The sequence below is a fragment of the Scatophagus argus genome, chromosome 8 (assembly GCF_020382885.2).
Source record: "Scatophagus argus isolate fScaArg1 chromosome 8, fScaArg1.pri, whole genome shotgun sequence".
NCBI lineage: Eukaryota > Metazoa > Chordata > Actinopteri > Scatophagidae > Scatophagus > Scatophagus argus.
In genome coordinates, this window is record NC_058500.1 from 16,680,719 (window position 1) to 16,695,366 (window position 14,648).

General features: G+C 38.9%; 3 protein-coding genes across 3 annotated transcripts; 1 reads left to right on the top strand and 2 right to left on the bottom strand.

Moving 5' to 3' along the window:
* Nucleotides 1–584: 584 nt before the first annotated feature.
* On the bottom strand, nt 585–10,854 carry ppih (peptidylprolyl isomerase H (cyclophilin H)). The gene is made up of 9 exons (XM_046396627.1): nt 10,663–10,854; nt 5,117–5,181; nt 4,978–5,001; nt 3,258–3,302; nt 2,723–2,765; nt 2,052–2,144; nt 1,218–1,305; nt 1,088–1,128; nt 585–915 (listed from the first exon to the last, which is right to left on the bottom strand). The coding sequence occupies exons 1-9, from the start codon at nt 10,801–10,803 to the stop codon at nt 847–849; spliced, it is 609 nt and encodes a 202-aa protein (XP_046252583.1). The 5' UTR covers nt 10,804–10,854; the 3' UTR covers nt 585–846.
* On the top strand, nt 6,330–9,574 carry si:dkeyp-100a1.6 (probable G-protein coupled receptor 160). Its single transcript, XM_046396626.1, has 2 exons — nt 6,330–6,472; nt 7,161–9,574. Exon 2 carries the CDS (start codon nt 7,274–7,276, stop codon nt 8,324–8,326), a length of 1,053 nt encoding a protein of 350 aa, XP_046252582.1. The 5' UTR covers nt 6,330–6,472; nt 7,161–7,273; the 3' UTR covers nt 8,327–9,574.
* Nucleotides 10,855–11,735: 881 nt separating the features above from the next.
* On the bottom strand, nt 11,736–14,610 carry taf10 (TAF10 RNA polymerase II, TATA box binding protein (TBP)-associated factor). The gene is made up of 5 exons (XM_046396629.1): nt 14,109–14,610; nt 13,595–13,752; nt 13,391–13,455; nt 12,230–12,344; nt 11,736–12,062 (listed from the first exon to the last, which is right to left on the bottom strand). Exons 1-5 carry the CDS (start codon nt 14,239–14,241, stop codon nt 11,973–11,975), a joined length of 561 nt encoding a protein of 186 aa, XP_046252585.1. The 5' UTR covers nt 14,242–14,610; the 3' UTR covers nt 11,736–11,972.
* Between the last annotated feature and the right edge of the window lie 38 nt (nt 14,611–14,648).

A 14,648-nucleotide genomic window follows, 5' to 3' on the forward strand; every position in this document is an offset into this window, starting at 1 on the left:
GGGGTCTGATGGCTTGGATTTGTGTGGATGGCTAGGATACGAAGAGGTAGCCATAAGTTCAGCAGAGGATTGCTCGGCAGTGGAGAGAGAGCCTTGAAGGACTGACACCATGCTTTTTGCTGTTAAGTGTTTCACTCGTTTGCCCAAAGGCAGGAGACTGAGAGGAATATTTACCTGCTATCATTTTAGAGTCAAACTAAACATCTACAGTATGTATGTTTCCTCATATATGACAAATATTTGTTTTTCCTAAGGTCAGAAACTATAAGCTGACAAAAGCTATTAAAACAGTGCATGTTACAGTATTAGATGCAAAAGTGAATTCAGAGCAGTTTAAAAAATATGACATTTTTAAATAAACAAATGGATAAAAATTGGATTTACACTGAATGGCTACAGTTAATATTGTAATAGATACACATTCAAGCTTTGCTGTGAGCTTAAGGTCAAAAGTAATTATGCCTTCCTACTTTAACTAGTAATGCACTTTTACTATTTGGTGCTGAGCGAACAATATTAAAATTCTGAATACTGACATAAAAACCCCACAATGCTTAAAAAAAAAAAAAGATCTTCCCCAAAAGTTTATAAAAATGTAAAACATTTATTGATCATGGACTGTGTGACAGAATTAGGAATGAGAGGGTTTCACATGCCAACCAAATTTTAAACAGCAAATATGAATTTCTAAAAGAAGAATTTTAAACCCTTATATTAAGCACATCCTGGCATCCATACAGGGAAAAGATGTGGGTAGATGTTTGTTGAGGACTATCAAGTAACTGAGATACTACTTCAGGCATACAGAGGTGTGTAGTTCTCGCATGAGGTTTGGATTAAAGTGGATCACATCTCTCCACACTGTGCGATGACAATGGGGAGCTTGGGCTTGTTGTTGGGTCCTGTGGGAACATTCTGTTGGTAGGAAAGAGCACAAATCAAGAACAAGGAACAAAAGATTTAAAACAGTCATGTAAACATTGCTGCACCTAACGAAAATGGTCCTATAGGATTTTCGTTGATTTCTTTCTGCCAAATGAAACACAACAAGTGAAACCAATATATTAATATAACAATGAATTTTTACCTCGATTTTTCTCATGATCAGCAAGCCATCCACCACTTTTCCTGAAAACAGATGTCAAAAAGGCAATTTTATTATGTCACATAAACAAATTAAAACAAATATGGTTGCACAACTAATATTGCAGACTTACCAAAAACAACATGTTTCCCATCTAACCAGTCACATTTGGTGCAGGTAATGAAGAACTGACAACCATTTGTTCCTGGACCACTGTTTGCCTGAGTAAGACACACAGAGTATAGACAGAATGGTCATTTTGGTCTGTTTGTATGTACTGGTTAGGGTTCATTCACTCTGAAATGATCAGTCAAATTCCATTGTCTATAGTGTTTGGCATCAATTCACTTTGAAAGGATTAATCAAATCTTAATTAGGTTATCACTTTAAACAGGATAAGACAGATACCAAATAACTTAGTTTGGTTGAAGTCATAGTAAACGGATCCTTTCCTGATTCTACAATGGCCCAAACAGACTTGGAGGTCCACAGAATACATGAAAAAGTGTCATGTAATTACGATACAGTTAAATCTTTCTGTCAGATTTCCACAATATAAAAGGTATAACGAGATACAAAAATTGGATTATGAGCAGGATGACAAATTGAAGTGCCTTGAGCAAAGGGACATCAGCCATTGGTCAATCACTCCACCACACCCAAATTTTTTCCTGCCAGTCGATCGAACCAGCGACCCTCCGGTCACGAGCCGCTTCTCAAACCTCTATGCCACGGCTACCCTTCATGAGTCTTGCCAAACCATAGCTGATCTTACAGTTGGTGATTCATTATTATGGTCTCTAGGAAGAAACTTACTGGAAATGACCATTATTTTTTCTTTAAAGCAAAAAGGGGGAACAACATAACAGTACTATGCTATTTCCTTTCTTGTTTGATATGGAGGCAATCCAAAAGTGCCAGGAAGTAATCAAGTTACATGACTTTAATATTGTAATGATCTACATACCATGGAAAGGAGACCAGGTGCAGAATGCTTCTGTTTAAAGTTTTCATCTGCAAACGGACCCCTGTAGATGCTGCAGATGCCAGTTCCATCACCCTTCACAAAAAGACATATACATGAACAGTACATGAGAGGGGGCCAACGAAGTACAACAAGAAAGCTACTGTACATGTTAGTGTAGACATCTTGTAATTCATCATATGTCCACCAGGGGGCATATGACTGAAAATGGCCCTTATGTTCAGTTCAAAATTAATCTGCAGTTTGTCCAACATCATGATGAGATTTATTTAATTTAATGAACACAAGAAATGGTACTTTTGGGTGCTTTGTAGATGATGCCTTAGTTCCTGAAGTGACATACTTCACACTCTGTCCACTAAAGATACCTACCACCTTCATGTTGGATTTGAAAACATAATTTCATCAGCTTAAAACAATATTACCTACTTTTTAATTGTTTATCTGAAAAAAAAAACAGCAACCTTTCATTACCTCCATTCTCACTCTGTGTTTTCTCCTGTGTTTGAATTGTTGTCATTATGGTCGCATTACTCGAGCCATAAATGTAAAGAATGACAGATGCAAAACATTAAACCCTCAATTACTGTTGCACTGATTGTTGCTCTACAACCAAAGCACTAACCAGATAGCAGGAATGTGTATGTACTTACATTTACAAAGTCTCCTCCTTGTATCATAAAGTCCTTGATCACCCTGGTGATGAACAATGAAAACACATGTTGTTTTGATGAGATAAAAAAGCTGCTATACAAAAAACAGGCAGTCTGATAAGTCAGACATGCTGTGATCTTCCTTGTGTTCACTGTAGTTCTGTACAGATCTCATTAGCCAACATTATGCCCCTGTGTCGAATTTCAATGGTCAGCAAAAACCAAAATCACTCTAATTTCAAAAAGAGTAAAAGTGAATGTTTTCAGAAACAAGCTTTGAATAGTGTTATTATTTCATTCTGTGCCCAGGCTTACATTTTCTAATTTAGTAACTTTACCTCCCAAACTACATATTAAGAAAAACAGGGACAGAAACAGCCTGAATGCCAGGGCTGAAAGAGGATGTCCCGGCGCAGATAACAAATAACATAACAACTCTAAAAACACTGCAGAGTTTGGATTTCTACTTGAATGAAAACCATCCAGCATCACAGTATAATGTGAGCCTCACAAATCAGGCTGCCACATTGTGTACCTGTGGAATGTGCAACCTTTGTAACCAATAGGGACTCCATCCTTCCTGCAGGACAGAAGAGATGGAACAAAATGAATGTGCAGTAAAGACAAACATACTGTGTTGTGTTGTGTTGTGTTGTAATACAAGCCATCACAATTCACAAAATAGGTCTGACTACATGACATGAGCTCTGAAGACACCTCTTTAGACTAACTGTTTTTCTTTGTGCCTCCTACGGCAGGTTATGGCTCAGTGTGTACTCGTTCACAAGCCGCAGTTGTTGCTAAGACCTTTACAGAGTTCATATAAAAATTGATTTGCTAAATATCACAAATCAGCTTGAAAGAATCTACAGAGCATTTGGACTGAAGGTGATGTGAGTGGACCAAATGGAACTGTTATTATTATTATATATATACTGTTTATTACTGCACATATATCATTATTCAAAAGTTTGGAATCACCTGCTGTATTGATTGTTTCATTCTTTCCGTCAATAACGGCTTTTTAAAAACATACATTAAAACAGTATAATTCCGATACCAAATGTATTATCTACAATCGAAACAGTTTTGGACCCGTAAGAATAATTAAAACAATTCTAACTTCCATTTGGTGAGATGAGCTGAAACTGTGATTTGTCAGTGCTATGGATGTTCAGCTGATACTCCCTGATCCAGTAGTGCTAACCTTAGACTAACCTTCTGTTTTGATGTTTTAAGAGCAAGTTTGCTTATTAAGCAACATTCTAATTCCAGCTTGTTACGGGCATTTTTTGCACTTGATGCAAAACAGGAACCTGTTCCTATTTAAACTTGCACAGATTCTTATGCTAATGCTAACTCGTGATTTCTTTGATTCTTTTCTTAACTGTTGCTCAGATGCGTCCTTGTCTCTTTCTGACTTTTTAGTTGTCAGACTGGTTGGCCCATTATACAGCCTTTTGATCTCCATGTACAAAACATTACTTTTTAAACAACCCGTTCATACAAAATAAATCTTTGTAAAGAAATCTTTGTACATGCATCTGAATACTGTTCAGCTGTGGGGAAAAAACTTATCTTGATTATTTCAATTTCTTAAGAGGCATCTTTTCATCCTGTCGCACCCACAGCGATGCTCTGTCTGACTTGGCTCTTTGACAAGCACATGTGCTCTTGTAAAGTACACCCTCTGGCACAAATTACTGAATCATCACATGTGGAGGATATTCATCCAGCTTTTTTATTGTGTAGCAAATAAACGAATTGCAGATACAACACAAAACAAACTGACTGAACATTGTGACTTTGTGGAATAGACTTCAAACAAATCAATTGCAATTATTTTGTGTATTGCAGTTTTTTTCCCATATCAATCAAAAGGAAAGAATTATGGAATCACAAAAGACTAAGGAAAATATTATAGAAAATTAAGAATTAGTACTTTGTTGCACCTTCTCTGGCCTTTATGACTGAATTCTTGGAGGCATAGACTTAACTAAAGAAAAACAATAATCTACACTTTAAAGACCTGAATAAGCATTATGTATATGGCTAAATAATGAGGTTTTCTCTTTGCGTTAATCAGGTTTCATCCCATACCTTAACCTGAAAAGGGTGAACAGGTTTCTCATTTTAATGTAAAAATGAGCCAAATTCTTGTACTGATTAGATTTCTAAAGTGAAGTTGGAACAATGTTTGTATGTGTTTGCCTGGCTTACTGTTCAGGGTCATAAAGCAGAGTTCAAAGCCTTACCTGAATTCTCCAGTGCAGAACTGCCTGTAAGAGATGATGAAATTGTAAGCTGAAAATTCAGAAATAGTCTACCTATTAGTCTAAATAGTTACCACACACACATGATCTCTTTTCATTGTAATGCAGACTTTCTGCTTACCGGAAATTCTCCGCTGTCTTGGGAACCACATCAGCAAACAGCTCGATCTTCATACGTCCAACATCCTGAAAATCAGTTGAGAAAACTTTGTGAGAACAGCTGAACACACAAATCAATGATAGCAATGATTTAAGACACCTAAAAAGATGAAACAGTAGGGCCTCAGGCAAATGGTAACAGAGGAACAGAATGAACTGGCTCTGCTACTCGTCTCCAGAATCTCGTCTCTCGATGACTCTGACAGGCACAGCTGGACTAACCGGTCACACTCATAGACTTGGCAATGGTATTAAGCTACTCAAAACCTGTATAGGATTTCTTCTGCCCTTTACTTCTCACTTTGAATACAGTGACACATTAGCTTATTCCTTTCAGTCATTTCTCTGTGCAGTCTTAACGCAGCACACTATTGGGCATTAAATCCTCGGTAAGCTGTGTGCTCATGTGTGTGTTTGGCAGTGTGGGCGTCTGTCCAACCAGGCCTCATCATGCAAGTGGCCAACAATTATAACAATGTCCGTGTGTCTACATCTGTGTGAAAACAATCTGTGTGTGCTGCTTTGTCCCCACGTCACTGCATCCCCTCACTCCACCACATGACCCCGCAGTAAAATAAGCAGCCATTGGATCTCCTGTATTTGACCACAATACAGCACGTTCATAGATCACAGGGAGCTGAAGTAAAGTGTTGAAATAGAAAAAGCTATCTATTTGTAAAGCAAATTTGCATTGTAAAAACAAATAATTTCATCATGGTGTGATGTGAAAATTACAATTACAAGTTACACTGCTTTTCAACTTGTGTTCCTCAGCTACTGCATCAGGAGTCAACGCACATAATTAATATAGTCTACTAAAAAGGCCATTAAGAAAAAACATGTAAATCATCTGTTTTTGCTACACTTACATAGAGCATTTCTATGAAGCTATCAAAGCCCCTAAAGTTCAACCTTTGATGCCGATTCCCAGGATTCTAGTGTAATTGCAGAGTGATATGGTGCAGTTGAACAAAAGCTGTCACACTGGTTTCAACTGACAAGCATTGTTAGCAGCCGCTTGTCCGTCCTGGTTATCTGTTACAGGACATGCAAATCGAGATAATAAGAGGCCATCACCTCTGGGGCATAAAATAGGGACAACAAATAGGTTTCCTGGAAGACCCAGAGGGCGTGTCCCATCAGGTTGGATTCACAGTGAGAAGGTGGAGCTGTGTGATCAGGAACTACTCTACAGACAACATTCACAGAGGAGTTCTGGTGAAAGAATGTAGGGCTTCTAAACGTCATTTCTGCCGGCTTACATCTTATCTGGAACTCCACTGAAACTCAGAGCACTGGGACAACCTTAAGCAGAGAGGTACAGGTTCAATTTCATACTGTTTTTCTTCTGTTGTTTCAAATGGCAGAACATGCTATACCTGCCATCGGTAATACACCTTACACAGAAATGAAAGGCGGGTGTGTGCAATGCTGGAATGAAAGCACTGCAGTGAGGTATTGACTTATATGTGCACAAAAAGACATTTTAGCTTGAATACAACATGTTCGAGAACAAAAATAAATCATCAGTGTAAATGTGACTCAAAGTAAAGTTTGCCGAGGGCAGATGGCGAGTGTTTGATGTGGAAAACAAACACAGGAGGGATCATTCTATCAACTGCTCTATAGAGACCACAAATCTTGTTAGATTTTTAACTGCAAAACAATCTGCAGAGTGATAAGAATTGGAACTCTTAGCTTAAAATTTGCAGAGAAAACGTCACCAGATTGAAACGTGACCTCTCTCTGTTCAATCTGCGCAACTTTAACACATACTTCAATTTGATGAAGGTTCATGAAATTAACACAATAGTTACATTTTGTTGAAAAAGGTTAGCTTTTAAGATAAGCTTTCAGAATGTGATTTAGTGTTTGTAAAGGACACCAAGAAAAGATCTCTAGGGTAGCAGGGAGCTGAAGATTGTTGACTGAATCTACAAGTTTTTCTTGTTGCTGCTATTAATAGCTTGCCAAATTCCTAACCAATTTTATCTCATCTTTAACAGCATTTTCTAGAACACCTTGATACTGAGCTGAGAGCCGTTGCAATAAGATAAATGCTGCCGGGGCTGCATGAGTCGCTGGTGTCTCCTGGAACTGCTCTACTACTACTGCCAAAATGCTAGCTGTTTTAGAGAAATGTGAAGTGGTGTCTGGGTGTAACACAGACAACACCGAGAGGTATGTGTTGCTTGTGGTTTTCAAGTTGGGAGTGGATGCTGTAGCCTTTTATTTATGCTGTCAAAAGATGTATGCCTACTTTTTAAGCATGTGCAGCCTGTCCATCGTCCTGGCTGACGTGGTGTTGGCGTTTTTTTTAGCAGCCGCATGGTTTTGTGGGGCTGAAAGGTCTCCCGCACCCCTCTGCTTCCTCTTAGCTAATGCCTCAGCGATATATGGAGCACTGCCACTGCCTGTGATGTTCCTGGGTTTATTGGACTACTGTTCAGAAGATACCTACTTCTGCAATCAGCGCACCTTCTGCAAATACCTAAGAAGTACAATCCTGATTTTGCTGTTATGGATACAAGCTGTTATCTACTCCCTCACTTCTGTCAGCGCTGAGCCCATTGAATTGGATTACACAAAAGAAAAAAAGGCTCTAGTGTGTGAGGTAGAGGAGTCTACACTGATCACCTTCTTCATTTCAGCGGTTTTCACAGCAGTAATTTGTGCAGTACTGCCCTTTTGGTCAAATATCCCCCAGTGGCTGAATGAGGCTTACAGGTTATCAAAGGTGTGGGAAGAACAAAAGAGCCAGAGGAATGACTTGTTCATCTCAACCACTTGCACAGAGACAAAATTCAGTGGGGAAGATTGTGTGGAGGAGGCCATCTGGCCACGACCGCCTCTGTGGTTCAGCCTAACACTGGGCTTTGGTGTGTTTTGGATGCCTTATCTTGCTATGTCATTGATCTGTCTGATCTTAGGCTTTTTAGTACCTTCCTACATCACCGTCAATGTTCTGTGGTTGGAGTGCATCAACAGTTTACTGATGGGTGTGGTGCTCTGGGTAAAGAGCAACATTCAAGGACCATACAAACATTTACCAGAAAACGTGTGCTCATGGCATGTTTTCTGGCATTTGAGCAAAGGAACGGGACACCAGCAACTCCCTATCGCTGTGATCAACCCATCAAAAGGGAAGAAAACCACTCTCTTCCAAGTGTAATACGAAATATTAGAAGGTGCATCAAGACTCTTTAACTAATTCATCCACATGAACATCGTAATGGGCCCCCACAGTTAGCACTGTCACCTCACAGCAAGAGGGTTCCAGGTTCGAATCCCGGTCTGGGCCTTTCTGTGTGGAGTTTGCATGTTCTTCCTGTGCCTGTGTGGATTTTCTCTGGGTACTCTGGTACAGTCCCAAAAACACACGCATTAGGTTAAATGGCTACTCTGCATTACCCCTAGGTGTGAGTGTGTGTGTATGTGGTTGTCTGTCTTTGTGTGTCAGCCTTGACTGGCAACCAGTCCAGGGTGTACCGTGCCTCTCGCCCATAGTCAGGTAGGATAGGCTCCAGCCCCCCCCCCCCCCCCCCCCCCGCGACCCTGATGAATAAGCAGTATTGAAAATGAATAAATGAATGAATGAATGAACATCATGATATATGCTTGAACAGACCTATGACTGACACTTAAGAAGCCTGGACACAAAAATGCATCTCGCACTGCTCCATCAGCACATGCAGAAGTGCATATTTTCTGCGCTCATTTGTATTTTACACTTGAGGGAAATGTGACATATATTGCAACACAAAAAAATACAAGAAATTTCCAGATTCATGCAGTGTGTGAGATTTTTGTGCATCCACATTTAAACCTTCTAATCAACAAGGATGAAAAATCCTAAAAGTGCTCAGAATTTTGGAAAGCTACAATTTCACAGCAAACTCCAATTGCGGATGAAGATATAAAGATACTTATCTGTTCAGCCCTGCAAGTGCTTATATGAATATTTTGAATATCCAGAGGTTTACATTTAAGGCAGATGTGTTATTTTGGAGCTTATGATAACATTTTATGTTTAAGTTTCATGCTATTTTTAAATATAATTGAAAGATATTTGGTGAAGTTGAGGTCACACACCTTACCATTTACCTTTTTATCTATTTGTTTGTTAACGTGTTGAAGTAGTAATTGTTGTGAGATAACAGGTTAATGGTTTAAAAAATTATTTTTTTGTCTCCCACTTCCACATTTAACCTTGTATTTTAGTGGCCATGTGTCCTTTGTTTTGCTGTCGGACTTTCCACACTTTCTTCTGAACTTTTGGTGATGAATGAATAATGTGATGAAAAATAAAATCTGAAATATAAAGGTTATGCCAAAATCTACTACTATTTACTTTATTTCTGTCTGCACGATGTAATTTTTGATTATTTCATGTGTCATGAAAAACGATATTTGTTATCTTTAATGACTACGGTCTGTCACATTACAGGCAGAAAATTTTCTGCTAAACTCCACAGATTTCCATTCATGATCACCTCTGAGACCCACACGGCCCAAATGAAGCACGTAAGCTAAATCTACTTTAATTTTGCTTACTGATTTTTTCCATCCACGAGCAACAGATGTCACTTTGAAAATGTTTAAAAAATGTTAAAAAATAAAGAAATACATTCAATCAAAATTAAACGGGGCCAAGTTAAAAAGAAATAAATAAAAGCCAAAGCGTAACTAAAATACAGAAATAAAAAAGTGAGTCAAACAACCTAAGATACTCAGGGCATTAAATACTGCAGTGTCCTGTTCACAGAACGGTATGGGCAGCATTTAATTTACACAACGTGTCTTACGAAGCATTTAGACACTACAATGTTAGTAAAACTGTACATTATTTGAACAAGATTCTGAAAAGCCCATTTGTATTTTTTTGTAAAGGATGTAACAGTTGATCTGGATACATGGAGACAAAAAGGCAAGTTTCTCCTCAAAAACAGTCCCTGCACCAGCACCACCTGCAACTATCAGTTATATCAAATCTATCTGGGATGGACTGGATCTGGAATAAAATAGATTTTAATACTTACTTTGCATATGAAAAAGTTTGCTAAACAAATTTGTAGGGTTTTCAAAATTGAATCTCTATACGCCCAGTGAAGTGACACTTCAGGTCCATTTATATTAAATGGCCAGGCCATCACTCGTTTTATAGACCACAATCCGAGTAACACCTTCTGATTTGTAATAAACCTGCATTACTGAGCGAAACCATGAAAGTAGTCAATCACAAACATAACACACACACCACCATTTCAACACTTATACCGTAATTACACAGCGAGGCGCTCGCCGCCACTGCCAATCCGCATGATGTTCATTGTTCTGTGTATCAGGTTTGTGTTAAAAGGAAGCCCCATTGAATAGCACAGACGTAGTTCACCCGATCACAACTTTGAATCAAGGCATGGTATGATAGCTTGGTGAGGTATAGTAGCGTTGACTTCACGTTAACTGTGAACTAAAGTCGGTTTTGCCGGAACTAGTTCTTCTACTCACCTGTCCTCCGATGGTTATGTCAAAGAATACAACCGGATTGTTAGGATTTGATGACTGAACAGACATTGTGACACTTAATAAATATGCTGTTTTGACCGAACACAAGGGAATAATTTTAACATCCAAGATCCACTTGAACATATGCGCTGCTAGGTCCTACGGCGGCTCAGGAGGGACATGTTACGGCGCGTAGTTGGGGACAAAATAGTGCCGAGGCGAGAAAGCGCGATAGTAACACACCATCGAGCAACGTCTTGACAACAACGCTTTTATCGTTAGATGGCTCCCATCTGTCGCTGTTGTAGAGCTGGTTGGACCCAGTTCACACAACACAACTGCGTTATCTGATTTAACATGTTGTTGTCGCTACTAAAGTTCGCTAAAAAGGTCAAAATCAAACCCCCTAATCCATCTGACCTCGTCCTGCGCTGTGATGGTAATCGGACGGGCTTTTTCTGAATTTGTTCAGTCAGTGGAGGTGAACAAATGGAGGAATTAAGTGTCCTGAAGAAGTAGAAGTGCTATAACCATAACATTAGCTAAAAGTCAGGAGATATTTTTTTTTTAATTAAAAAAAAAGCAAAATTACTTTATGGAGTCTCTACTAAATGCATACAGCTCATGCCCTGTTCGTATCGAGCTGTCACCTTCTTAATCACAGGTGAGCATCTCGAGTCTCAGCGGCAGAAGCAGAGTGACGTGATGGCTGGTCTCCTTGAGGGTGCCGTGCATCACTAGGCCACAGCTTGTGAGCCACACAGCAGACTAACAGTGACAATCAGAGTGACAGGTGTCTCATAGGAACACATCCACAGCAGGTTGAATGTGCATCAGGAGATGCATGTATGCTCGTCTATTGTATGACATGCCTGTGTTTTTTTGCACTGACATAAACTCGGTTATTAGTACAATCTTTCCAATCATCTTTCCTAATTAGTAAACACTTCTGCACATGCAGAAAAATATGATTATAGCACTTCTACTTGTTTGGGACACTGTAAGTCTCTCCACCACTACAACCTCTACATTCAAACAGCCTTACTGATGGATGTATCTCACAGACATGAAGGTTTCTGGTAAGAGTTTTATTTTCACAATAAAACTAATTAACTAATTTACAATTCAACATAACACAAAGGTGGCTTCAAAAAAAAAAAAAGAAAACAAAAAACAAATGGCAAAGAGACTACAAGGGTCTGCCATAGCTGTACTAAAGCACCACAATAAGGAAAAAAACTTTAGCAATAAAGGTGTCAACAGACTCTAGTGAGTCAGCAGGAAGATGAAACTAGCAAAAGCAAAAGGCAGTTCTATGTAAAGTAATATGGTTTCTTGACATTGACGCCATATTCTGTGAGGGCAGGAGTCAGGTCCTCCATGGTCAGAGTGTACTTCTTATCCTGTAAAGACAGAGGACAAAAAAGCCAAAAATCAATTATCAGGAACAAAATGATCAGAACACTTACAAGGCAGCTTCCTCTGTCACTTATCTTCTAGCACCTCTTTTTCACATTGTGTGAAGTGTTACATTTACAGCATATGTTAAAAAAACAGAGATGGCACTGACCTTTGTCTTGCTCCTTGAGCTTCCTGAGGCAGTGCCCTTCATTTTACAGTACTGTAGCGCATCATTGGCAATGTCTGAGATAAACTTCTGAGAAGCAAGGGAGATCAGACGGATTCTAAAGAAACGAAAAAGAAAATCACAGTGGAGGATTTCACAGTCTGTAAGCAGTCAGTCAGCCTGTCTGTCTATTAATCTATATTGTGTACTAGGATTAAGGGTCTGTACTCTACCCTCATACATGTGAGGAAAATTACTCATGTATACAGATACGTACCAGCGCTTTAAAATATTATATAGTCTTTAAAATATCACATTAGTATTTTTGCCCAGCAAACCACAGAATCTTATCAAAGTATATTATCTGACTGAAACCTGTTAAACTAAATTCAGACAACATTGCCATCATCACAAGCACCAATTAAAACAAGTTATCCAAACTACTTTTGTACATAAAGCAGAATTTATTTTCCCTAATTATTATAAACATAAAGAAAGAAGAATAACATAATAAAATTATATTTAACAGGTTGCAGATATAATAATGATGCAATATTATGAAGGTCTGATTTGTTTAATGATATAATAAAGGTATTATCTCAACACTGAAATACAATATGAAGCATAACTACTAGTTCAAATAATTGGTCTGCTGGTAAAGTTATTTGTATTTGTTTGTCACAATAATTACATTATCATCAATTTTAGGCAACATGATGCCAGAGATATTTTCTTTACTACAGAGTTGGTATAAATTGTTTAATGCTGCAGTGTGTGTTGGTCAGCTGGTCTTGTTTGGTAGGCTACTGTTTTATCGCTGTTCCACTCCATTAATGTTAATCTCTGGGTGATGGCAAAGAAAGTATTCACAATATGCATGCACACTTGTCTTGAAAATAGAATTATTTAGACATATCAAAACATACTTGCAACTGATGTCTTTTGTGAAGACGAATTACAAGATAACTATAATCAAGTTCCCCCAACATCACGTTACTAACCAACATCTAGAAAATCCATTTCTTGTTACTTGTGAACTGATGCAGAATCATCCATGTCTGCATTGTCACTGTGTCATTTGGTTCCATTCAATATCAGGCAGACCTCGTCACAATGAAGCTTGAGGTTAGCCTATACTTCATAGTCAGTCACTGTAGAACTTACATTCTTGGATCAGAAGCCTCAAAGCCAGCCCGGTTGAGGTAATAGCCTGTAACTGCATCAGGAATCTGAAAAACAGAGTAGACATAAGGTTGTGGTCAAGATCTCTATTTACTTATGCTTATTTGGCAAGAACAGTATTAGCACATGTCTACCATTAAGTGATAATGCAGTATATAGTAAGCCGGATGGCAACACTTGACTCACTGTGGGAGTGTACTCTTCCAGCTGCATGAGGAAATCTACCAAGGGCGTAGTGGAAACAGCAGGCTTTACATCTCCATTGGTGATGCCACCGGGAACATAGACGCCGTTGGAGACAGATGTGTCTGCTGATGGTGTCACCATGGCTGCTGAGGCTGAAGCTGTAATACAGGAGTTTGGAATGCCTTTATGTTAGACTACAGAAACAAAGCAGTATGTCTATCGGCTTAATTTCACAAATAATCAGAAGGTAGTGTTTTTACTAGTAGGAAAAAGTGTGTCGCACTGTTGTATAAACTCAGATTGTGCAAAGTACAAAGCCTGTTTGCAAACAATTGTTGCAAATAATTCCATGTCCACACGTGATGTTGAGTGAACAACGTTAAACCTACTTACCCACATATTGTTACAGGCTAGCAAAACACCGATCTTCAGTAGAAAAAGCTTGCTAACCTAACTTGAACTAAGTGTTGAGTACAAACACACTGATAACATTAGCCAAAGTCACCAGCCATACCGTTACTCGTAACCGAAGGGATGCTGCTGACGTTAGTTGTTGCATTTTCACTTGCGATACAGTTGCTTGAAGTTGAAGACGTCGTAGATGATACTCCAGTTGTGACAGACTGATTAACGTTGTCAATATTCATGTTGTCAATGTTAGCTAACACGCTAACCTTGGCTAGCTAGCACGGAGAAAATGTCCACCAAAAGCGACGTTCCGTGCTATACAGCTTCAAGAATAATCTTCCACAAAATACTGTGTTAAGAAGTAACGCTACGTTCGTTACTGTGAGAGTATTATAATCACAGAATCAGAAGCTACTTAACATCAGAAGTATTTGTTGCTCCCGTGAAGCATAACGCTGATCTCACGCTTACAAAGATACTCGCGTCATGTGACCCTGGTTGTATTGTGTGCATGGATCGGATTCGACGAAAGTAGCCGAAGATTTACGAAAACAAGTGTTCTGGTTATACAACTGTCTGGTTAACGGATAACGAATCGTGACACTAGTATGATGATTTACTTGGCCCGCTTATCCACCGAGACACA